The following is a 27115-nucleotide window of genomic DNA, read 5'->3' on the forward strand; positions in this document are numbered from 1 at the left end:
AAGAGATACACCGGCAACACTGCTTTCCTACTCCCAAAGCATCCCCTCTGCAGGTGGGGACCAGGGACTTGAACCCAGGTCCTTGTGCACTATAACGTGCACTCAACCAGGTGTACCACCACCCAACCCCCTGCCATGACTTTTCCAACAACAACCAAATAGTGTGATTCTAGTTGAAGTTGTAACCTCAATAGTTTAGTAGGAGCTAAGTACTAATTTCAAAGGCCTGATGAGTAACCCCCTATAAACTGGAATTGGTTTACACAGTGTTAAGAAAGTGATGAAAACACTTATTGTTCCATGTGGCTTTGGTAGCGAGCTTGTAAAATGTTTGCCAAAAACTACCAGAAAATTGCATTTCAATTAAATGAACTGACTGTTAACAATAAATCATCAAAGACCTACTATTTAATGGTGGGAAACATGAAATGCTATACACCGTTGGAAAGAAATATGTAATTTTATGCTTATTTTAGCTCTCTTCACAGTATAAATTAAAAAAAAAAAAGACTTCTTAAAATGTAAACTTTATGGGGGCAGCAAGGGATTGGAAAGTGTTTAAAAAGCCGTAAGCACTTACATGTCTTCAACTGTAATGTCCTTGAGGATCTGGCAGTAGTCCACATTCCATACGGCCTGATCATCCCAGACTTTGGAGGCAAGAAGAATGGCTCCCAGAACAATCCTTTTCCAGTTAGTGGGACAAATGTCGATCTCGGCGTAAGTTAAGAGCCTTTCTAAGTAAACCTGCAAAAGTACAGCACTGCTGTTTGGTCTGAGTTCAGTTTAAGTTCTAAGATAACAACCATTAAGGATCACAGGCCGCAGCTGTTTTGATATGCCTTTTGCAACTTTAGAATGTGCAGAGACTGTCTCAGTCAACTATATCAAGGGATCAGGTCACATTCAAAGTCAGAGAGACCCGTGACCTAATCTGCCCATAAGAATTTCAAGCACACATTTGTTTGTAACGCAGGAATAAATGGACATCTCAGCAAAGGAAATCCTTAAGACAGGCAGGTTACATGCATTGCCTTTTTGCTCTTAAGGGACAGTACACACTTAATGCTGCTCTCAGTTTTTATTAGTACTTGGTTGGTTACATACTGTGTGCAATATGTAACATCCCGTTAATACCAAGTACATCTTATCTCACAGTAGTAAGTCCTTTTGCGGCAGGAGCTTGAACATAAGAACTGATGGTCTAGAGTGCCGCCTAGTGGCCTCTATGTGGTGTAGCAGGACAGGACCACTTGCAGCCAGTCTTTAAGACTGCCAAATACTTTAGATTTTTTTTTTTTTAAGGAGCACACATACAAAGGAGAGTACTTCTTATAGCCCTAATTTTCACATTTTCATTATAATTTCACGATAATTCATTTCTGCCCTACGTAATCTACAGTCCTGTCACTTTGGCCAGTTTTAGGGCAGTAACTCTACAAAGAAACAGGTTAAGTTGAGAGTCAAGTAGAGATTATAAGCATAAGCTGTGATTTGTCATTAAGGAATGTCAAAGAGGGGGAGCTGGGTGGTAGCACAGTGGGTTAAGCACAGGTGGCGCAAAGTGCAAGGACCGGCATAAGGAATGGCAAAGAGGAATGTCATTTTACAAAGAAAAATGTCCAGTTTTTGAGTATATTATTTGAAGGCTGTCAGGCTGGTAGTTTAGATTTGCTATCATTCTCCTAATTCAACTGTATTTTCAAAAATAACTGGCTACAAAGTACTATACTTTCTTGGCAAACTGTTGCTTTTAACTCCCCAAACTAGTTGTTTGGTATTCTAAAACAGCCTGAGAGCTGTTAGGTGCAACTCTACTTTGTGGGTGTTAAGAGTGATACCCATGGGTTAGAGATACCTAAAAAAAAAAAAAAAATACCAGCAATCTCTCAGTTTGCTGTCACCTTCACTGAAAACCTTGGTACGTGCCAATATTAATTCACTTACCCCACTTGTCCTCCTTTATCAGTGATACTGTTTTTTTTTTAATTTTAATTAGCTCTATTTATTTATTGGATAGAGGCAGTTATAAATCGAGAGGGAAGGGGGTAATAGGCAGAAAGACAGAGAGACACCATAACACTTCTTCAACACTTGCAAAGCTTTCCCCCTGCAGGTAGAGACAGAGGGTTCGAACTTGGGTCCTTGCACATTGTAACATCTGTGCTCAACCAGGGGCATCACCATGCAGCCCCCTTGGTTTTTCTTTTGTAAAGCTAACTTTTTTTTTCTTGGATAGAACAGAGGACTTGAGAGGGAAAGGAGATAGAGAGACACAGAGACACCTGCAGCACTGCTTCACTGCTCATGAAGCTTCCCTCCTATAGGTTGGGACCGGAGGCTTGAACCGGAGGCAGATCCTTGTGCACTTAACCGGGTGCACCACCACTGGCCCCCTAAAGCTAACTCTTCTATCAGTGAAGTGAAGTCAATCCCAACCCACTTCTGCAAAACCTTATTTCCTCGAACCAGCTTCCTAAAGAATTTCTCCTTGTCTGCAAGTGCACTCCCTCAATGTGAACATTTCTATCACCTCTCCTGCCACCCACAGACTACTTTGTGCTTATAATAAATGTCCTGGTGTTGGCTTCTGTCTCCCACTCTCTTTTAACCCAATTAAACCTCTCCCCTTCCACTACTGCTCTACTGAAACTACCGGTGCTGAGGTCACAGGTACACGTGCACACAGACATCAAAACTCCCAGGCCTTCTCCAATAACGTGAAGGGCATTGCCTGGCACCTAGCTGCAGTAACCCAAGACCTCCATTCCAAGTCATCCTGCTTTAGACTGAGGCAGCACGCTCCGATCAGTTAGCAATCCCTATAATCTCTGCCTTTGCTGGCTATCTGCTTTCTATTCTGCTTCATGTGATGGCTTCCTAACTGCTCTGCTGACACCCTTACTTCCAACTATAGTCTGTCCTCCCCAAAGCAGCCAGGATAGGGTCATTTCTAAATTAAGGCCATGTTTTGGCTAAGAGATAGCTCAGTGGTTGCGCGCAGGCCTCGCACATATATGAGGTCCTGAGTTTGATCCCTGATATTGAATATGCCAGAGTGATGCTTTGGTTTTCTCATTAATAAACCTGTAAAAATAAAAAGGTCATTTTACTCTTCTGTTCAAGATCTGCCAATGGTTTCCCAACAAGTGAATAAAAAATTCACTTCTTCCCAAGACTTTCTAAGCACCCTGAATGACTTCTGCAGCTCCATGACAGGACTGTAGCTGATGCAGTACCCACTGAGAGGTCTCTTTTCAAAAGCACAAGCTTCTCTTCCTAAATTCAAACTGGGTACTATACAAATAAGTACAAACCTACATATTCTGATCTTCCAAACCGTGCACTTGAATCTCCCTGACTTGTTTACTATTTTAAAAAAATCCCAATCACCTCTCACTTGAACAGAATTACTCAGTGATAAGCTCTTGCCACAGAAAATCTGTATGTTAAGTACCCGAGGAATTCCGTAGCTGCAGCTTAGCAGGCTAACTAGCAAAGCCTTTCCAAATACTACTTGCAAGATAATCCTGAGTAACTTCAGAGACAGACAAGACACAAGAAGATGGATTAACAAGTCATTCCAAAAAATCCAGAGAGGTTAAGGCAGAAATTCTCAATCAGAATTGTCTACCAATTAGTCAGCAACTCAGCTGACAACTCCACTGTGCTTGGCCTGTGAATGTTCCCATCCTGCCCCACCAGGTCACTTTGTACGCATGCATGTATGTTTACATATATGTACTGTGTGTGCAGATGTATGCTGAGATTTGAAGATAGGAGCCAGAAGTATCTCCTAGCATTGGTCATATTTATGTAATGATGGAAACAAATAGCAGTATGTAACACCATAATGACTACTTTCATTGAGCGTGTATATTATACTGATTTTTGGTAAATTTCTCTTAATAAAGTTTTGGTAGTCACTGTACAAGCCCACTTTTAGTTGACCATACATTATGTACAAAACAGAAATTCAAAGACTTGAAGGAAAAAGGAGCTTACCAAAGTTACTATTGCACACTCAGCTGTCAGTTGTGCAGCACTAAAGAGAGTACGAACAAATCTGTAAATAAACTTGTGTTCAGGATCATGTTTAAAGTATTCCTCTGGGACCTTTTCCTGCTGAAAAGAAAAGAAAAATGTAATGTAAGTATCCACTGGGGAAAAGAAAAACATTCATGTACTCTGCAGATAACAATCTTCATACATGTGTCCCTCACAATAATTTTGGGTGATCTCTCTTAGTCTTTCAAATATAAAAGATGGAATTCTAAATGTCAGAGTGATCTGATACTACCATTCATTACAGAAAAGTACAAGCACAACCTCATAAAAACTAGGTATGTTCCTTCTACTTTATTCCCTCCAGAATTCTACCCAAATGTATATGGTTTTTAAGCTCTAGTCCTCCCCCTCCCCCAGGGTGTGTGTATGCGTGTGTGTGTGTGTGTGTGTGTGTGTGTGTGTGTGTGTTGTGTGTTGTGTGTCATGCACATGGCAAAGCAATGTACTATCCAAATGATATCCAAGTATCAAAATCTTGTTGGTCACCACATAGTACACCATATAGTACACTTCTAGAAATCAACTCTGCAACACTGTTTTCAGCTTCCTGTAAGAATATAGTTCCAGGGGGAGTCAGGCTGTAGCGCAGCGGGTTAAGCGCAGGTGGCGCAAAGCACAAGGACCGGCATAAGGATCCTGGTTCGAACCCCGGCTCCCCACCTGCAGGGGAGTCGCTTCACAGGCGGTGAAGCAGATCTGCAGGTGTCTGTCTTTCTCTCCTCCTCTCTGTCTTCCCCTCCTCTCTCCATTTCTCTCTGTCCTATCCAACAACGACAACAACAATAATAACTACAACAATAAAACAACAAGGGCAACAAAAGGGAATAAATAAAATAAATATTAAAAAAAAAAAAAAAGAATATAGTTCCAGGGAGTCGGGCGGTAGCGCAGCGGGTTAAGCGCACATGGCGTAAAGCGCAAGGACCGGCAGGAGGATCCTGGTTCGAGCCCCCGGCTCCCAACCTGCAGGGGAGTCGCTTCACAGGCGGTGAAGCAGGTCTGCAGGTGTCTATCTTTCTCTCCCCCTGTTTTCCCCTCCTCTCTCTATTTCTCTCTGTCCTATCCAACAACAATGACATCAATAATAATTACAAAATGAAAAAAACAAGGGCAACAAAAGGGAATAAATAAATAAATATTTAAAATAATAATAATAATATGGTTCTAAAAACTGGAATTGGTGTATTGCACCAAAGTAAAAGACTCTGGGGTGGGTGGTGGGGAGAATACAGATCCAAAATGGATGACAGAGGACCTAGTGGGAGTTGTATTGTTATATGGGAAACTGGGGAATGTTATGCATGTACAAACTATTGTATTTATTGTCGAATGTTAAAACATTAATCCCCCAATAAAGAAATTAAAAAACATGCAGTGCTCCTGGTCCCAGCACCATGTTGATTCATCTGGGCGAAAATAGAAAACCCTGCCATGTGTTAAAAAAAAAATAAAAGAATATGGTTCTAAAGACTCTGCCGTCCCGCAGCAGTCACTAGCTACATGTGGCTGAGAGTGTGAATTTCAAGGTGTGTGTTTGTTGCCATTCTCTCAGTTTCCTTTTGTGGAGGAAAATGAAAATTGAAGGCTGTGACACGCTGACACCTATCATGAGAAGCTATAAAGCTGTACTACTGTGACAACAGTCTTAAAAATCAACATTTACCCAATAATAAGACCTAAATTTTGTTTTTGTCATCTTGCTACACCGCTTGTGAAGCCCTGCCCCCTGCAGGTGGGAACCAGGGGCTTGAACCCAGGTCCTTGCACACTGTAACATGAGTATTCAACTAACTGGCCACTGGCCAGCCCCTACAACACTATTTTTATTTTATTATTATTTTTTGTATTTATTTATTTTCCCTTTTGTTGCTCTTGTTTTCTTTTTATTGTTGTTGCAGTTATTATTGTTGTTGTTGTTGTTGGATAGGACAGAGAGAAATGGAGAGAGGAGGGGAAGACAGACAGGGGGAGAGAAAGATAGACACCTGCAGACCTGCTTTACCGCCTGTGAAGCGACTCCCTTGCAGGTGGGGAGCCGGGGACTTGAACTGGGATCCTTCAGGTCCTTGAGCTTTGTGCCACCTGCGCTTAACCGGCTGCGCTACCGCCCGACTCCCTACAACACTATTTTTATAAAATGACAAGATACAGTACAGGGTGGGAAAGAAAAAACAGTTTGACTAAGCTGGAGGGAGTACTTCTAGAAATTTCAAAGCAAACTGGCATGCAATAAATATAAAGCTGCACTTACTGTGAGTGGATGTGATCTCTCATCAAAAATATCCAAGGATCTATTTGCATCTCTATAACAAGAATGTGCATTTAGAAATTAATTCAGGAATTGATACCTTAATAAAACATATGACAGTGCAAAGTAGAGGGAGGAGTGCAAGGGAAGAGAATAACCTCCAACAAAATAGCTTCCAGAAGTCGTTCTCCTGGGCTCTGGCCTTTAGTGGGTTTCCTGAACTTGATTTACTCTTGTAACATCTTTTCTACAATGGCCGGTCCTCGAGTTGTTCTTCTAATAAGCACTGATCCATTCAAACAGGTAATGCTTACAAACCAAATATACTTCTACGCCTCTAACCTCACACTGGGATACAAGAAACACTTCAAGTAGTAACAGTGGGTCAATAAAGTCTTCAGAACCTTGAAAACGGAGTCATGCCTCCTCCCTCCTAAGGTTAGGATCTCTATACTATATTCCTAGCAAATGTTTTCTCCCTTCCTCCCTCCCTTTTCTTTCTCTCTTTCTTTCTTTTTACCAGAGCACTCACTGCTCAGCTCTGGCTTATGTTGGTGCAGGGGATTGAACCTGAGACTTTGGAGCCTCAGGCGTGAGAGTCTGTTTGCATAACCATTATGCTACCTACCACCCTCTACCCTCAAATATTTTCTTATCTCTTTTAAACAGTTGCATAGGTGTGGCCATGGAGTAGGAGCCATTTCAGATGGTACTCCTGATAAACTGGGGGGGGGGGAGGAAACTACGAAAAATCACCTAGAAACTCAACAAAATATAGGATTTCCCCAGAAACTTTACTAAGCCACAGCCACCAAGTTGCAGATGTTACTTCAATTTCATCTTGAAGTCCCTGGATAGACGACCTTACCAATGTGACCCAGAACCTCACCTCATCAGAACCCTACCCCACAAGGGAAAGATAGAAACAAGCTGGGGGCATGGATCAACCTGCCAACATCCATGTCCAGTGAAGAAGCAATTACAGAAGCCAGACCTCCCACCTTCTGCACCCCATGAAGAATTTGATCCGGGGGGGTGGGCAGTGGCACACTGGGCATGCACACACTCTCTCCCCTCCCCTAACTTTCTCAATAAGTAAAATCTCTAAAAAATAAATAAAGTTCTTTAAGTTTACAAATACGATTTATAATTCCATTGTAACAAAGAAACTAGTACTCATGGGAGCCTGACAGTAGCATGTCCATTAGAATGCACATGTTACAATACATTAGAATGCACATTACATTAGAATGCACATGTGGCCGAGTTCTATTGGTACATGTTACAATGCACAAGGACCCCGGCTCAAGCCCCTGCAGGGGAGAAGCAGGGGAGAAGCTTCTGCTAAAGTTTTCAATTCACAGTTAAAATATCTGTTTCATATGAAACGGTCTTTTCAGAGCACAAATGAAATAATTTTAAACCAGGCATTTTTTTCCTGTGTACTCGACTCACTTGATGCCAGTATCATTTTCTCCTCTACTCTACAGGGTGACCAGCAGAAATGTCTCTAGTCGTGGGTGAATGAACCCTGGGGGCAAAAAAAAAAAAAAAAAATCACCCCGAGCTGGGAACCACAGTGTTAACATAAGTTCAATTTTTTAATTTTAAAATGACTTTTTTAACAACAAAAAAGTTGAACTGAGAAATGTCATTTACATTTCTGTAAAACTAATGTCTGTCTCAGTAGAAGACAGCTGATTATCATAGCTACTTTTTTCTCAGTCAGTTTCTATCCTTTTCACTTGCTTCTTTGAAGAGTCAAATCTCCACAGATGTATAATTGACAAGAAGTGATTTTTCAAAAAACCTTCAGATAATTCTAGGGCTTTGGTACTGTATCAAAAGTTCATAAGTACTAGTTTCTTTAAATATTTTAGTTTTTATTTTATTTATTTTGGATAGAGACATGAAAAATTGAGGTGGAAGGGGGCTAGAGAAGAGCAGAGACTATCACTACTGCTTCACCACTCATGTAAGCAAAAACTACAGGATTCTCAGTAACATGAGTTAACGGTTCTAAGTGACAAGCACAATGACTCACTTCAATACTGTAATGAAAATACTATACAACTTACTCCAACAGGGTCTGAAATTCTCACCTAACACTAACGTTGGCATCTTGCAAACTGACTGGGATAACGAGAAAGGTTTTTAAAGAGCTCACCTGTTCTTTATGTGGTAATATATTGCTAAGGTCACACTGTGGAGGGAAAAAAAAATTATTAGTAACAGTTGATTCTATCCAGACACTCTTTAAGGGGGTTAGAGGAGGGGTGTGGAAGACCACGCCAGCTTCCCAGTTACCCCAAGAATCGCTTAATTCAGAACAGCCTGCCTGAGTATTTGTCCCCATTTTAATTTTAGGGTACAGACAGAAAAACCAAAATGGCAAGAAATACACTACATGGGAACATGCTCCAAGTTGAGTGAGGTAACACACACATTACATATTCCTGTCAATGCTGCTTCTACCTGTGGGGAATTTTCACCTTACACAGACTATCTCCACCTGTACACAGGTTTCAATTTACGCTAGAGAGCAAGCAGGTTTGTGCTTTCAAAAAATGACTATTTACCTCCCCACCGTTTCCTATTATTTCTCTAAAAATAAATTTTTAAAATTACTGTAGGCAAAACAATTTAAAAATTGACCTTATGTAATTATGAGAAAATTCAAGAGCAAATTAAACAATAAATCTAGATAAAATCTATTCGCCGAAGAGCAAGCAGTGCAAGCAATGCAGCACAGTTATCACCTGGTTTACTCATGCCGTGGTATTCCCAAATGAGTTGAAGCTAAATCTTCACCAACAGGTTAAGTCCTCAGGCGCTCTCTGTTACTGCATCCCTAAGTCATTAATCGACACTATGCACTAGCAGTGGGTTTCTTTTGCTTAGTATATTCTGCTTTTGCCCTCAGTGTCTAAAATGAAGTTCAAAATAATTGAGGGGAGGCAAATCTGAATTTTTAAAGTAAATCTACACAATATTACTAGCATTTGCAAAAATAAAGGCCTGCAACATACTATGGATACTTCTAGAGTGCTTCAGTTTATCTTCAAAGTTACTTTAAAATGACAGAACTCAAAGTTGCATGCTTAAAGAAGACCTTTTGAGCCACAGATAACATTTAACTCAATAATCCAATTCACAGATAGTGGAATCAAGACTTAAAACTGACTGACTTGAGTCACAGAAGTCGGAGCAGTTCTTCTGCCTAGCCTAACTAGACAGCGGTGCCCAAACTTGGTTGTGTATTGGGATCACCTAAGAATCTTTTAAAACCACGTCTTCCACCTCGAGACGCCCTGATTTAACTGGCATTGTACATATGACTTGGACATCAGGACTGTCTTTAAAACTTACTAGGGGACTACAATGTGCCACAAAGCTTCAGAATGAACGAGTCAGTTAAAACCAGAATCACCCAGGATGCTCTTGTCCTGTCCTTCCTCAGTCTGGGCAGGTGGGGTACATGGGGAAAAATAATGCAAGTGCGATTTTTAAAAATATTTATTGATTTATTTAACTGCTAGCAGGGTTATCACTGGGGCTCAGTGCCTGCACAACAAACCCACCATTCCTGGTGTGTTTTTTTTTCCCCCTTATATATTATTTGATAGGACTGAGAGGAATTGAGAGGGAAAGGGGGAAAAGGGAGACAGAGAGGTAGAAGGAGACACCTATAGCACTGTTCACCACTCTTGAAACTTTTGCCTGCAGGTGTAACTGGGAGCTTGAACCTGGATCCTTGTGCATGATAGCATGTACACTCAAACATGTGTGCCACCACCTAGCCCTTTTTTTTTTTTTTAAATCTTTTCCTTTAGTTGATAGGACAGAGAAAAACTGTGAAGAGGAAACAGAAAGGGAAAAAAGACAAGACATATGCAGCACTGTTTCACTATTTATGAAGCTTCCCCCTTCCAGGTGGGGACTTGGGGGCTTGAGACCAGGTACTTGCACATGGTAGCAAGTTCACTCACCTGCCCAGCTCCTGTCTAAGTGATTCTAACACAGCTCATCCACCCCACTGAAAACAATACACCTCATGATCAACATTTTTCAAAATCATTAAGTTAAATTTCCTACTAATGTTCTCAACAAATCTTTATTTCACCAATATTAAATGTATAGTCTTTTTTAGAGTAAATTAAAATCAGACTTCTAAAATTTAGACTAACTCGGGGGGGGGGTGAGCCTTAAGCCTGAGCAAGGTTATCCTTTCAAACATACTATATATATATATACAAGACACCAGAATCTTCCCAACTATAAAAGATGATTCTGGCCAAAGTAGAACTTTTCCTTTTTCCCATGGATTAAGTGTCTTGGATGAATAAAAACATTCAGGAGTGATCACTTGATGTCCCTAAGATCAAGATGTCAGAATTGAGGCTCAGTTTCTGAACCAATCCTGTGAGAAAGAAATATATAATGATTGTTAACTTAGTTTCCTTAGAAACTGGTATAGTAAAAACAAGCTCAGGAGTCGGGCGGTAGCGCAGTGGGTTAAGCACACATGATGCAAAGCCCAAGGACTGGTGTAAAGATCCTGGTTCAAGCCCCCAGCTCCCCACCTGCAGGGGAGTCGCTTCACAAGTGGTGAAGCAGGTCTGCAGGTGTCTATCTTTCTCTCCCCCTCTCTGTCTTCTCCATCTCTCTCCATTTCTCTCTGTCCTACCCAACAACGATGCCAACAATAATAACTACAACAATAAAACAAGGGCAAAAAAAGGGGAATACATCAATAAATATTAAAAAAAAGAGAGAGAAACAAATTAAGTTCATAAGTTAATGCTTTAAAACTAAAGATTAAAGGATTAAAGGTATTCAGAAGTATCATTTCCCAAACTCTATTCTGGCAAATCAGTATTGATGTCCTGAGGAAACATTAATAAATATTCCTTGGACAAATCCAATGGAGGAAATAAACTTTAAATTTTGGGATCTATCTTTCTTAAGTAAACTTGAAAAGTTCATCTGAGGGTGTTTTGACAGTGAGCCTCTAACTGCACTCTTGAAGTACCACCAGAAATTAAGGAGTAGCTTTCCCCCCACCCCTCATGACACTATCTGTGTTTACTTGATCTAAATCATGACATTGGTTATATTTGCTGAAGCATAAATCTAACCAAAGTTGTTTTTAAATTTCATTTCTTTCACTATTTTCACTGCTGTAATTTTAGGTAAACTGATATAGTAGTGTCTCAGAGACATGCTTACGTATCTACGTACACATGTAAAGTTAAATCTCTTAAATTGAAACCTCAGTTAAATCAATTACATCCATAAAGGAAAAGAAGCTTGTGAAATAGATGTTCCCTCTCTTTGGGAGAGAGAAAGGAATGAAATGCTTTCTCATACAGAAATACTGTGGGAGTTGCGTGTGTGTACGGAGTTGGGAAAATCTGGCAAAAGCCAGCTAAATTTAAATGCAGATATGCTGTGATGCCAGTAGAGGACCAACTGGTGTAACACAAATGATTTTTCCGCTAAAATACCCAGTCAGAAACACCTCACCTCATTCTGTTCAGTAATGCCAATATAAATGCACTAAATAAGATGGATGCTTTTTCAGACAGCTCTTATTTTACTAACTGGCAGTCCCTTTACCCATGCACTGTAAGATTAAGACGAAAACTGAAAGACTTGTACTTAGGTCTTTGAAATCAATACAGAGACAATGCCAGTTTCTTACCCTAATCACTGAACATGACAGTCAGATGACTAGTCAGGAATACTAGGAGGCGTCCAGCAGATACTGTCACTCAGCCCTTGGCAACCTAGTCGTACTCACCATTTCAGTGTGGTTCTAAGATTAGGCTGGCTGACTGTGCTGTCATCTAGAAATATTGTTGAGCATGAGCTATACTTTTTAGTAAGCTGCCCTGGAGATACCTGAAGGGGAAGGGAAATAGAAGAAAATGTCACAGTAAGTTAAACCTAGGAAAGTGTGGTTCCCCGCCCTTGGTTAAATGTAATGTGATAAAGCATTAATTAAGATTTTTCTTAGACTGCATGGGTATGTCATACGCAGCTCGATGAGAAACCCACTGGGTACTCTTTCTTTCACAGAGGAGATCTGATAGCTTATGAAATGCTGCCAGCACCTATTATAAATTCCCTTTATAATAAAACATTATAGTGATTTTTAAGCAATAAAAAAATCTTAGATTTTTCTATTTAATCACTATATTAAAGTGCAATATTGACATAATATGCAAACAGTTTATTGCAGTAAGTGAAAGTCAGGAATAAATGTCTTAGTTCAGAAGGCAGTGTGACAAAATAAACATCAGAAGTGGTGTATGCCAAGGTTGTTCCATATCTAACTGGGGGGAGGAGGTGGAGGTATGTCTTTCTGGGACCCAGCTTCATTACACAAAGAATGAAATATCACTTTAAGATTCTCTCACATCAGAGGCAGACTGGGAGTATGGACCGACCAGTCAACGCCCATGTTCAGCGGGGAAGCAATTACAGAAGCCAGACCCTCTACCTTCTGCAACCCTCAACGACCCTGGGTCCATGCTCCCAGAGGGCTAGAGAATGGGAAGGCTATCATGGGAGAGGGTGGGTTATGGGGATTGGGTGGTGGGAATTGTGTGGAGTTGTACCCCTCCTACCTTATGCCTTTGTTCACTAATCCTTTCTTAAATAAAAAATTAAAAAAAAAAAAAAAAAAAAAAGATTCTCTCACATCCAGAGACCAGACTGGGGGGTGGGGGGAGGAAGAGAAAGAGAGAGGGAGAAGGAGAGGTAAGAGGGGTAGAGAGAGAATTCAACTCACTGCATGCTTAGATAAAACTGCCATTAGTGAGAATCTCAGAATACCTTCTATTCATTTCAAAACCATATTAATTCTATTCTTTAAGCTGCTAGTCATCAGAACACTTTGCTGCCTCGTTCAAGCTGAACTTTCTACTCACATGCCACTCTTCTTCCTTGTCCTGGCAAGTTTTAACTCATTTACCTCTAAGATACTTCTGCTAATAGCCATGCCACCAATCTTCTCCCTTTCTGTGCACACACCTAACTGACCACTTGTACATGACATCAAATTGCTTATAGTAAAGTGAGTCTCTCCAGGAAAGGTGTAATTCCTATTATTCCTACTTGCAGTTGCTAAGCACAAAATCCAGGATAAATCAGGAATTCAACAAATGTTTGGCAGTTATTTAAAATCAACTACAACTAGAAGATAAATCTTAATATGAATACAAATTAATGTCAATCTACCTGCAGTGAGATTTAGCAGTAATGATGAATTTTTCCAAGATCCTCTAGAGAATAAACCATCTCTAAGACACTTTAGAAGTATCCATTTAAGTTTTGTGAAGAGCCCACGAACACAGTTAATAGTCAAATAGTGAAATCGTCTAAACTATGTTGGGATAATTCTCTTCCAATAAGATTAATAGACAAAATCACTGTAAGTAGTTGAAACAACAGTGTTTAATACCACAGCATATTAATGACTAAAATGCTAGGATTATATGATTTTTTAAAATAATTCAGATGTGCCTTCCTTATTATTAAGATAGAATAGTTTCTTTTTTCTTTTTCCCTCCAGGGTTATTGCTGGGCTCGGTGCCTGCACCATGAATCCACTGCTCCTGCAGGCCATTTTTTCCCCCTTTTGTTGCCCTTGTTGTTGTAGCCTCGTTGTGGTTATTATTATTGCCCTTGTTGACGCTATTCGGTTTTGGATAGGACAGAGAGAAATGGAGAGAGGAGGGGAAGACAGAGTGGGGGAGAGAAAGATAGACACCTGCAGACCTGCTTCACCGCCTGTGAAGCGACTCCCCTGCAGGTGGGGAGCCGGGGGCTCGAACCGGGATCCTTACGCCGGTCCTTGCGCTTTGCGCCACATGCGCTTAACCTACTGCGCCACCGCCCGACCCCCAATAGAATAGTTTCTTGCTTGATAATTTAAGATATATGCACTATATATTTAACTTTATCAGTGCTGGCTCTTACCTGCAATAAGATACACCAATATATATAAGAATGTAAAATGCACATGTTTTAAAATATCAAACAGCAAAAAAGCACTACTGACAGCTTAGTTTTCATAGGTCTTGTTTCAATTGGTCACTAGGACAAAGACTAATAATTATCTTCCGACAAACTTTTATGAACTTTATCAGAAAGGAAAATATTAACAGGCCAAAGAGATACCAGAAATCTAATAATCCCAGCCATACCGAGTCAAGTACCTGTTGAAAATCTGCCCCCTGCTCAGTGGCATGCACCCTCCTGTGCCTACTGCCTCTTTAACCTATTAAAAATCAGACTTAATGAACTGCAAGATAGCTCTCTTGGCCAGTGTGCTTGCTTTGCCAAGCACAAGACCAGACTAAAGCCGGATCCCCAATGTGCCAAAAAAGAAGGTCCAGTGTTATGGTGCCTTTCTTTCTTCCTCTCCTCTCTCTGCAGGCCTATCTGAAGAAGCCGGCCTGGACTTGTACAGCCCCAGTGATAACACAAATAGTTAAATACACACACACACACAGATACACAGGCTTGAAATTTATTTGTCAGTGAGAAAGAGAACCAGAGGAGTACTCTGCCAGGGACTCAATTCAGGAGCCCAGGCCTTGGGATCCACTGTGCCACCTCTAAGGCCAACGATAAAGTTGTTTTTTTTTTTTTCTCTCTCTCTCTACCTTTTTCAGAAGATGAGTTTTAAATCTGCTTACTAATAACTAGTAACTTATAATAATTAACTGAAAAAATGTCTCCCACTTTGTGCATTAGTGAAAATACTCCGTAAGTCACACATTAATGGGACAATGTGGATGGATTTATAGTTTGGTGTGGAGAGGACTCTTTATTAAGAAAGGTCTCAAAGACAGGCTGGGAGTATGGATCGACCTGTCAACATCCATGTTCAGAAGCAGGGAAGCAATTACAGAAGCCAGACCTTCCATCTTCTGCCCCCATAATGACCCTGGGTCCATACTCCCAAAGGGATAAAGAATAGGAAAGCTATCAGGGGAGGGGATGGGATACGGAGTTCTGGTGGTGGGAACTGTGTGGAGTTGTACTCCTCTTATCCTATGGCTTTTGTCTGTGTTTCCTTTTTATAAATAAAATTTTTTTTTAAAAAAAGGCCTCAGAGCAAAGATGAGTAATATATATTCATTGCAAGTACAGTCCCAAATAAGCCTGAGGCTCTGAGCTCCCATGTTCAATCACCAGCACCACCAAAAGCCAGTGCTGAGCAATACTCTGTTATCTTTCTCTCTCTCTCCCCCACCCCTCTCTCTCTATATATATATATAAAATATTTTAAGAAATGAAAATAATGAAGTGATCTCCTTCACCTCATCCTGAATGGAGCTTGAAGGAACCACATTAAGTCAGACAAACCAAAATGAGGATTAATACTGGATGACCTCACTCATAAGTAGAACTTATTAAACAAGGACAGGAAGAGGAAACAAAGAAAACTTGGACTTAAGAAAGGTCTGAGAGCAAAGATGAGGAATATATTCATCGCAACTACAGCCCCAAATAATGTCTGAGTGCCAGTCCTTATACTGGATTGGTTTTAGTGCACTGTACAAGAAGGGACTCTGGGGATGGAGGGGAAGGGATGGGACTGGGGAGGCTTTGGAGCCCTAGCGCATGATGGTAGAAAAAGAACTTTAAGCTGGTGGTGAGAATGCCTTCCAGACATCTGTATCGTATGTCAACAACTGTATTGTAATCCATTAACCGCCACCCCCCACCAATAAAGTTAAAAAAAAAAAAAAAGACCGAGATAGTGACCAGGTGGTGCACCTGATTGAGCACATTATGTTAGCAGATGCAGGGACCCAGGTTCAAGCCCCAGGTTCCCACCTGCAAGAAAGGCTTCCTGAGCAGGGAAACAGAGCTGCAGGTGTCCTATTGCTCTATCTCCTCCCTTCCTCTCTCAATTTCTCTCTGATGGACCAAACAAAAGATGAAGAAGAAAGGATAAATTCGACAAAAGAAAGTAGTACAAGGATGGGAGAATGTCAAGGAAAACTCCAGGAAATAGAGAAAAGTTATAAAGTGTGTGTGTGTGTGTGTGTGTGTGTGTGTGTGTGTGTGTGTACACATGAGGGGGAGGGAGGTAAGATATTAGATCTAGGTGGGAATACTGTTCTAAGAGACCAAGATCTGAGTAACAGAATTACCAGAAACAATGAGGGAAGAGAGAAAATACCAAGACAAAGAGATGGTGTTCAGATTCAAGAATTTAATAAAATGAAAGGTTAATTATTAAATCATACCAAGAGGTTTCAGAATTCCAGGGAAAAAGAAGGCATAAAAAGTTTCCAGTAGGGTAGGGGTAGGTAGCAATGATGTTTCTGCAAAGAGACTCGCATGACCAAGGCTCTTAAATCCCAGGTTCAATCCCCCACACCACCAACTAGCCAGAGCTGAACAGTGCTCTGGTAAAACAACAACAACAACAACAACAACAACATGTGGTCCGGAAGGTGGCAGTGGATAAAACATTGGACTCTCAAGCATGAGGTCCTGAGTTTGGTCGCCAGCAGCACATGTACCAGAGTGATATCTGGTTCTTTCTCTCTCTCTCTCTCCTCTTATCTTTCTCATAAATAAAATCTTAAAAAAAAAAAAGTTTCCAGTAAAGGAAAGGTTGGGGGAGTAGGAGTGATAATAATCGTTATGTACATTGTATCATACTGTCAAGAGACTTAAGAGTACCATAAATAAGACAAAATTTCCAGAGAAATGTCTTTGGAACTTCAAAAATTAATTCCAACCTAAAAGTATATATTTGATTAAATACAAATTTCAGAGATTCCTGATCTCGAAATCCTTCTGCCTGTGTGCCCTTCATCAATAATAATACGTGCTCCAGTGGAACAATAGCAGACAAGGCAGAAGAAAACACACAATCTAGGACACAGGGGATCCAACACCAGCGAGCAGTTATGTGAGATCCCAGATGACTTCAGAGATAGGAAATAAGGCAGAGCAGGCCTGGAGAAAAGCCACAGCTATGCTGGAGCAAGATGGCAAAAGGCTCCAGAAAGCTGCTCAAGGCAGAAAAGGAAAGAAAAGGAACCCATGTACTTCTGTGTACAAACGTATTTCTGGTAGGCCTGTGACAAATGCTCCAACCCAGATAGGAGACGGCTGTCAGAAAACAAGCAAATGAATACAACTAGGAAACTAATGCCACAGCAAAGGCAAGAATGTGGAAACAGGAAGCTACTGACTGCACTGGGTTGTGGCAGGGGGTGCTGAGGACAAGGCTAGCCTGGAGAAGGGTGGAAGTACTCCAATGCCAGGTGTACCAAGAGAAGGTGTACAGGAGACTTCCGTGGCTCAGCAGTGAACAACATCTGACCTGTCACAACAGCATAAACACTGACCCTCACTTAGTAAATGCCAAAGTAAGTGCTGAGAGAACAGAAAGAATTGAGACAGTGTTCATGATGGAGTGAGACAGACAGCCTTCCCCCTCCTGTAGCAAGAAGTCAACAGTTAATGCTAAAAATGAAATGAGCAATTGTACCTTTTGTTGCTTTACTTGAAAAATAAGATGAAAATTTAGGCAAAAAAATTTAAAGGCATACGTGCAACCACGCTACTGAACTTCAACTTAGATGTCCACAGTCTGAAAAATAGGTAATGTTAAGCCAAAGACTCCCCTATAGATACCTGATAATTAGAAAAGCAGAAAAGTTTTCTTTAATAGACAAAGAGGTACATGCTAACCATATTGATTCCACTGTATTTCCTAGAAATCGCAACAGAAATATTTTAATTAAAACTGTCAACATCTAATTAAGTATTCAACTGTTTACTTACATGGTTTAAATGGTTGCTTTTCCGTTTTTCTCGCACTAAGAATAAAAAAAATAATACATGATCAATTCTGATATAAGTGCCATAGAAAAATTTCCAATAAGATTTATAATTCACCTTGTAAAATAAGTTTCCTAAATCAAAATCTAAAGTCTTAGTTATAAAACAAAAACCGGGTGCCAGGTAGTGGCACACCTCGTTGAGTTACAATGAGTTACATGGTACAATGAGCAAGGACCAAGGTTTAAGCCCCCAGTCCCCACCTGCAGGGGGAAAGCTTTGCGAGTGGTGAAGCAGTGATACAGGTTTCTCTCTCCCTGGCTATCTTCCCCATCCCTCTTAATTTTCCTCTGTCTGTATCCAATTTAAAAAACAAACAAAAAAAAAAAACCTATATTCTGACAACTGAATGCAGGAGTTATGAAGGGTCAGAAGTGAGGGCCTGGAGGAACTTCAAGGGGGGCCAGTTTAACAGTCGTGGATGCTAACTAGATTGTTGGTGGTTGAGCATGGTGTATAGCACATTTTTCAAGGCAGAATGTAAACCTCTCTGGCATAAACCAAATAGGTCCTCATCCTTATGCAACTAGAAAGGAAGGTAACCCGTCTTGATTTTAAAATGGGTTAATCTAATCTAATATGTCTACAACAGCCAACTTCATCTGACTCTTTACAAGTCAAAGGAAGTACAGTCTATACTGGCTCCCTGCATTCAAGACACAAGTCACACATTGCTTATGACTAGAGAGAAAAGAGACAGTTTTCCTGTGTGTGACTCGTCCTACTTGGGAGTAGCCCATGACTACGGTGAAATACAGCAATCCTAACCAGGAGGGATGGAAACAATACAGGCAGTGCACTCACACAAACACAAAATGAGAATACAAGTCAGAAACACCTCTTTTCTTATTCTGTATGACACCCTATGTCAAATACTATGAGACCCTCAATTCTTATAGTCCTGCTATTTTAATCAACAATAAATTTGGTCATATGTGGTTTTACAGTGACTAGCTAGATTTAATAGAAAATTTAAGATAAACAGGCTGGCAGACAAGAGTGTTAAAAATCCCACCGCTTTAATTCTCACCTACAAAAGCAGCACGCAGGTAATTTACACTGGTTTCACACACTAAGGGTAACTCTGGGATCCTAGAGGGCATGTCTGATTTGATGTATCCTGGTACAGCACTACATTTGGATGAGACGGTACTGAATAGCTTAAAGTTCTGAGTAGCATACATCTGGGTGTGAGAGAAACTCATTTGGTTGAGCACTATAGAATGGAGCCAAAAGGGAGTCAGGCGGTAGCGCAGCGGGTTAAGCGCAGGTGGCGCAAAGCGCAAGGACCGGTGGAAGGATCCCGGTTCGAGCCCCTGGCTCCCCACCTGCAGGGGAGTCGCTTCACAGGCGGTGAAGCTGGTCTGCAGGTGTCTGTCTTTCTCTCATCCTCTCTGTCTTCCCCTCCTCTCTCCATTTCTCTCTGTCCTATCCAACAACAATAACATCAACAACAACAACAATAATAACTACAACAATACAACAACAAAGACAAAAAAGGGAATAACTAAATATTGAAAAAAATAAAAAGGAAAAAAAAATTAAAAAAAAAAAAAGAATGGAGCCAAAAGCACACATTCAATCCCCAAATATAAACAACTGCTGTTTAAAATGTGTTCACATGAAAAGTTGTGACTTAGGCCTTATTATTCATCTTCAAAATGCATGCTCTATGGAGCCCAGGGGAAAGGACAAAGAAGCAAGCAGAAATAGTCCGCTGTGTTAATAAGGAGGTGGCAAAACGTGTAAATGGCCTGCCTGTTTTCTGTTCATCTCACGAAAACAGTGACAAGAAAAGAACAAGTGTATGTAGGGCTGGGGAGATATCAAAATGCTTGTGCAAAAAGACTCTTATGCCTGTGGCTCTGATATCCCAGGCTCGATGCCACCATAAACCCAAGCTGAATAGTGCTCTGGTCTTAAAAAAGAGAAGTACCAAAAAATACATCGTCACATATTAAAGTCGGACAAATGAATACACTCCAAAGTGAAATATATATGTATGTCTGAATTCTTCTAAATACTTTCTGTAATACACAAAACATTTTCAGTCTTCTCAAAGGAAAGAAATTTTGTCTTACCGTCTGTTTGAGATTTACTCAGGAAAATTGTGCTTGCCCTTGGGTGGTCAGAAGGATTTGATTCCAAAGCTAAGTCTGGATGGGAAGAAGAAAAACGGTGGGGTAATTTAGCTAAAGGAAAAATGATGATTTTTAAAATAGCCACACATTTTAATTACTTTTAACATGAAAGTCTTTGGTAACGACAAAAAGGTGTTTTACTTGAAAAAACTTGTACCTAAATAATCAACGCAAGATTCAAATGAAACATATCTGCCTTCTACTTATCAATTAGGAATATATAAAATGTTCTTCATGCTGATATTTCTGGAAAAAAATCTCTAAATGCAAGTTATACTGTGGCCAATTGCTACCTGTTAATGTATTGAATATGCCCAAACCAAAGTTGTTTTACATACAAAAAAAATTTTTTTTGGACAATAAAAGTTAATACTAACTCCATTTAGCAAATAAAATAATTTATCAACAGCGGTAGTTTATTTGGGGACTGTTCACATTGACAGAATTAAAAGGGTTACAGTAACAAGTTCTATCTTTTATGTTACATGATCATGAGTAAAAAAAAAAAAAGTTTTTAACTTTTGTCCTCTAACTCTAAAGCTAAATTCTCCTTAGGTGCTACATAAAGAGCACTTCTGGGGATTGTAGGGCAGCGCCGTCCACACATAAAGGGGAGGTGTGCCAGCAGCATACCTCGCACAAAGGGGTGGAGATATTCTTCTAGTTAGGCATTTTCAAATAGGTACCTGATTTTCATAAAAGTTCGCCACCATATGGAATCAGGGTTATCAATAAACAAATCAATCTGACAGTATTCCACAACAAAGTATATCTTAAATCACTCAATCTCTAAAGAAATTACACCAAGGTGGTCCGGGAGGTGGTGCAGTGGATAAAGCATCGGACTCTCAAGCATGAGAGTCCTGAGTTCAACCCCCGGCAGCACATGTACCAGGGTGATGCCTGGTTCTCTCTCTCTCCTTCTACGTTTCTCATTAATAAATAAATAAAATCTAAAAAAAGAAAGAAAGAAATTACACCAAGACCAAGATACTGTAACAGCTAAGGCAGTATTTCCCAAACTGTTTTTGTCTGTTGTAACCAGAGCACTGCTCAACTCGTGACTTGTGGTGATGGTGGTGGGGACTGAACCTGGGGCTTCTGATGCCTCAGGCATAAAAGTGTTGTGCTATCGTTGGTGCTATCTCCCTACACCCACCCCAAGTTTTGTTGTCAGTTTTTTTTTTAGGGGGTTGGGCATGGTCAAATCAAAATACATTATGTTTCTGTCTCTTAGAAAATAAAAACATTGACCCACCTAATCATGAATACTCAGCATTTCAAAAACATCTTAAGAGTCTTCTCGAATAATGAGAATCTTTTTTTAAATTTTTTAATATTTATTTATTACCTTTTGTTGCCCTTGTTTTTTTTAAATATTTATTTTATTTATTCCCTTTTGTTGCCCTTGTTGTTTTATTGTTGTTGTCGTCGTTGTTGGATAGGACAGAGAGAAATGGAGAGAGGAGGGGAAGACAGAGAGGAGGAGAGAAAGATAAGACACCTGCAGACCTGCTTCACCGCCTGTGAAGCGACTCCCCTGCAGGTGGGGAGCCGGGGTTCGAACCGGGATCCTTATGCCAGTCCTTGTGCTTTGCGCCACCTGCACTTAACCCGCTGTGCTACAGCCCCACTCCCTGTTGCCCTTGTTTTATCGATATAGTTATTAATGTCGTCGTTGTTGGATAGGACAGAGAGAAATGGAGAGAGGAGGGGAAGACAGAGAGAGGGAGAGAAAGATAGACACCTGTGGTCTGGGAGGTAGCACAGTGGATAAAGCATTGAATTCTCAACCATAAAGTCCTGAGTTCAATCCCCGGCAGCACATGTACCAGAGTGATGTCTGGTTCTTTCTCTCCTCCTATCTTTCTCATGAATAAATAAATAAATTCTTTTTTAAAAAAACAAAGAAATATAGACACCTGCAGACCTGCTTCACCACTTGTGAAGCGACTCCCCTGCAGGTGGGAAGCTGGGGGCTCAAATCGGAATCCTTACGCCGGTCCTTGTGCTTTGCACCACCTGAGCTTAACCCGCGGCTCTACTGCCCGACTCAAGAGAATCTTTTTAAAAATGTTTTTGTTTACTTACAAAGACCGAGATAGATAAAGATACCAGTTCTGGTTTACTGCAGTGTTGGGGATTGAACTCAGAGCCTCAGGCATGAAAGCCTTACCACAGCCATTATGCTATCTCCCAGCCCTAGAAGCTTTTTTTAAATTACTATATTGAGCGGGAGATGGGGGGATAATGATTTACATAACAACAGCTGTCACATGTGTAGTTCCTTATTTCCCTGTGATAAGTGTCTGCGCACCACGCCCACAGCTATCTTCCTCCCTCATAAAAACCTCTAAAAATCTTCCATGCTCTTAGAAGAACATGGTTGAAGTCATAAGGGGTTATGATTAAAGCTGTCTTTCAAGAACTACCACATTTGTATTGTTAAATTGCAAATCTGATGTGACAGCATGAAAAAGTACAGTTTTAGAAAATAATTAGGCTGGAGGTTTAAGGTAAATATTCCTCAGCAAGTGGGGGGTCGGGAGGTAGCACAGCAGGTTAAGTGCACGTGGTGCGAAGCGCAAAGACCAGCATAAGGATCCAGGTTCGAGCCCCTGGCTCCCCACCTGCAGGGGGTCACTTTATAAGTGGTGAAGTGAAGCAGGTCTGCAGCTGTCTTTCTCTCCACCGTCTCCCCCTCCTCTCTCCATTTCTCTCTGCCCTATCCAACAACGACATCAATAACAATAATAACCACAACAACGATAAAACAAGGGCAACAAAAGGGAGGGAAATGGCCTCCAGGAGCAGTGGATTCGTAATGCAGGCAGACCCAGCAATAATCCTGGAGGCAAAAAAAAAAAAAATACTGACACGGAATGCTACTTTTCCTTTAAGGTTCTATCAACTATAAAATCCATTTCAACTTGCACAGGTGAAAAGAGACAACTGAGAATAAATGCAAAGTATTAATAAATACAAAAAGTGCTGAAATTTATACAATGTTAGCTCTCAATACATGACTTTTCCTTGTCAAAAATTAGAAGGAGAGGGTAGTGACCAAGCAATTATCTGACAGAAGCAGCATATTTTAGAAAGAGATTGATTTCAATATATTTTTATTAGACGATGTCAGCAGTTTCTGGGCCAAATGCTGCTGTTCCCTGTTTACTTAAAGGCTGACTGTGTTGCTGAACTGCTTGATCACCCCTCCCTCAACTACTTGTTGCACAGTCCTTAACACAAATATTTCAAGTCTTGAAACTACCTCGGAAACAGATGATTTCATTCCTGCGTCCACACTTCCTGCCCTTGTCAGGTACCAACTCCTACCCGCTGCCCTCAGGCCTGTCTCATCCAACGGAGCCCATTCTCTCAGAGTTCCCCATTTCACTGCCCTCTCCTCACTGACATCCAGACCACCTCCTTACCTCTCTACCTTGGTGGTCAATCTTGGCTTAACCTTAATCCATCCTGGTGACCGTGACTGAAATGTAGCAGTTCATACAGTGAAATATCCCTTCCTCCCTCCTAAAAAAGCAATTTGCTCAGTTTCTTGAACTTTTACAAACGGTTCCAGGTTATAAGTTACATCTGTTTCATTTTATATTAAATAAATTCACTGTACTAACTCCCTAAAATACACTTAAAAACAAGGGGGAGGTGGAGACTGGGGAGGGTTTTCCAAAGAAATCTAAATAACAAGTCAATACTCTCATTAAAGTTCTGTACTCTTATCTAATTTACATGCCTACCAACTCTTATTATTCTACACCTATCAGAGCCAATCACAGATAAAGCACATGACTACCTAACTCAAACATTATTTGATAGGATCAAAGGAAAATCAAGGTCAATCTATGTAGACAGAAAGCACAATAAAGAGCAAAGCAAAACCTTCACAAATTAACTCAAAAGCAAAAAGGGAGCATCTAACACTTCCTTGGAGAATGTTAGGCATGTCTACTCATTCATTAGCTCACGCTCAAATACCTTAAGCAAATGAGTGCTTTGGCTATCCACTAAAGGAAAAAAGAATAAATGTCATATGATCTGCAAGATTTTCCTCAACTTTTTGTTAAGAACAAATATTTCCCCCCTGCTTCTGGCATACATACTACACTGTAGGTTCTCTAGCTTTCTTCAGGTTTTCTCTTGCTTTTTACCTTGGACATGACACCACAGGAGTAGAGATCTCACTTTCTTTTTTAATGTTTAACTTGTATCGCATTGTATTGGGGATTTTTCAGTCCTAACTGAGGCATATCATTGAATCCATGTTTCTCTCTCCCTCTCTCTCAATGAGTGCCCCAACACGTGTCGGTGTATCCAAAAACCAGCCAGGCCGTTTCTTCAAATGGTCCCACATCGTCTGAGACTTCGAAAGCTACCTTTTGACCAACAAGTCGCAGATGCTATCATGATTTCACCTTAACTTCCCTGGGGAGAAGACCTCACCTCTCCAGAGCCTTTATCAGGACCAGGAGAGAGAAGAGGGAAAAACAGAAAGGACATTCAGAAGTAGTAATAGGTGTATTGTGTGACTTGGAAAGGAAAATGGGACCATGGAGGGGAAAAAACTGGGCACATATACACAAATATAGACAGTTATAGAAATAATAGTCACCCATATCTGCAACCTTGGGAGAACTGCTGTAGCTTCCAACAGAAGGAATGGGGATATAGAACTCTGATGGTGTGAATGGTGCAGAATTATACCTGTTATCTTAAAATTGTGCAAATCAATACCAAACCACTAATAAAGTTAAAATAAAAAACAGTTATCTTCTGATATGTCATCTAAGACCAACGCTACTTTCAAATCTTAGTAGTTATCCACAGCTAAAAACACAAGACAATCTACTATCAAAAACTATAAATGCCTAAAACAGTTCTAGTGTCCAGTGAAAAAATCAGTAATTTTAATTTAAAATAAAAACATTAATATTAAAACGCTTTAACCACAAAGTGACTCACCCTATGCATTTAATTAAGTCATAAGATAAAGCATACCATCTGGATTCTATTAGGAAGTACAAAGCTTAAATTTTTATCTGTGTCCACAAATTAAGCATTAGAATGAAACCATGCACGGCTTTCTACAAAGGATGCACAACCACAAAGGGTGGGCAGATGAATGATGACCCATGGTAAACTAGACTGCAAAGGCATTCAGTGTCCCTATATGCAGTAGCACGGAAATACATTCTGCGACATTGTCTAGTTGCCCCAGCACTGTCTGAGGAATTTTTAAGTCATTACTTTGTTATACTAAACAAACAAAGAAAAATGGGGGGGGGGGGGAAATGGCACAGTGCTCTTATTTCTGTCAAATAAAGTGCTCCGTTTATGTACATATAACTGAAAAGAATCAACACCGAAAATTTAAAAGTTCTCGAGTGGTCCGAGTATGAGTGAATGAATGAATGAATGGGTTTCCTGTATTTTCCAAACTCTCTACACTAAATGCTTAATGCCGAGAGATAGAGATAGAGAGAGAGAGAGAGAGAGATGGAGAGAGATGGGAAGAATAAGATAAGGAAGGTTGAGAACAACCAATGAGAAAAGATAAGTTTTGCCCACATCACAATGCCAACTCCCTCCCTAGCCTCACTTCTCGGGGAAGGAAGTCACTTAAAGAGCACCTTTAGCCAGCAATCATCAAAACTTATCTAGTCAAACTGCAAAGGGCTCTGTGAAAGCAATACTGACAATAAAGCTGAGTAGAACCTTAAATCTCAGTATTTTCTTCTTTGTTACTGATAGCCCTATCAGTTCTATTAGATACTGCTAGGTGCGTATGAGGTAGTAGAGAAATAATTCTAAGTCAATTTGAAATATATACTAGAGCTCGGAAAATGGCTTGAAGAGTTCATGTTCTTTTTTTAAAAAATTTTTTAAATTATCTTTATTTATTTATTGGATAAAAACAGCCAGAAATCGAGAGGGATAGGGGGATAGAGAGAAAGAGAGACACCTGCAGCACTGCTTCACCACTCGTGAAGCTTTCCTCCTACACGTGGGGACCAGGGACTCTAACCTGGGTCCTCATGCATTCTATTATGTGCACTCAACCAGATGTACCACCACCCAGCCCCAGAATTCATATTCTTAAAGGTTTCAAAAGGGGAGAAAGCAGAGTATCATCTATGTATGATTTTGTTGAAGTAACCAAATAAGTCAACTCTTTTTTAAATTTTTATTATCTTTATTTATTGGGTAGAGACAGCCAGAAATCAAGAGATGGGGAGATAGAGAAAGAGAGAGAGAGACACCTGCAGCACTGCCTCACCACTTGCAAAGCTTTCTCCACTGCAGGTGGGGACCGGGGGGTGCATTTAACAGGTACACCACCACTCGACCCCTATAAATCAACTCTTTACTACAGTAAAGTCAAAATGTTTTGTTTACATAAAGTAGAAATCTCCCAGTTTCCAGGGCAACTGATATAAAACTGTCTGAAATAAAGGTATTAAGAACAAACTTTCAATGTGCCTGTACTTTATATTTGGTGTTCTAGCCTTGTTTCCATGGAGACTTAATAGACAAATGCTGACATTGACTTTTTTCTTATCACTACTTAAAGCCAAAAAAAAAAATTTAAGAGTTTAAAATGAAATTTCAGACTGGAGTGGGGTGGGAGGAGAGTACAGGTCCTGGAAAAGGATGGCAGAGGACCTAGTGGGGGCTGTATAGTTGTGTGAAACACTGAAATGTTATGTATGTACAAACTATTGTATTTACTGGCGACTATAAAACATTAATCCCCCAA

At 40.3% G+C, this 27115-nt stretch overlaps 1 protein-coding gene across 5 annotated transcripts in view; it reads right to left on the minus strand.

Annotated features, from left to right (window-relative positions):
* CCNYL1 (cyclin Y like 1) overlaps positions 1-27115 on the minus strand; it is a 39410-nt gene that overhangs the window by 9133 nt on the left and 3162 nt on the right. For 3 of the 5 annotated variants that reach the window (XR_009550653.1, XR_009550652.1, XM_060194030.1), the window contains exons 2-8: positions 20281-20355; positions 18143-18177; positions 12120-12220; positions 8484-8519; positions 6320-6371; positions 4006-4125; positions 581-747 (exon numbers count right to left, since the gene is read on the minus strand). Coding sequence is in view for 3 of the 5 variants with exons in the window: in XM_060194030.1 (XP_060050013.1) it covers positions 581-747; positions 4006-4125; positions 6320-6371; positions 8484-8519; positions 12120-12220; positions 18143-18177; positions 20281-20355 (586 nt within the window). In the remaining 2 variants the exon portion in view is untranslated. The remainder of the gene's footprint in view (positions 1-580; positions 748-4005; positions 4126-6319; positions 6372-8483; positions 8520-12119; positions 12221-18142; positions 18178-20280; positions 20356-27115) is intronic. The other 2 variants (XM_060194031.1, XM_060194032.1) reach the window with 2 other exon arrangements.

This window comes from Erinaceus europaeus, chromosome 7 (assembly GCF_950295315.1).
Source record: "Erinaceus europaeus chromosome 7, mEriEur2.1, whole genome shotgun sequence".
Lineage (NCBI taxonomy): Eukaryota > Metazoa > Chordata > Mammalia > Eulipotyphla > Erinaceidae > Erinaceus > Erinaceus europaeus.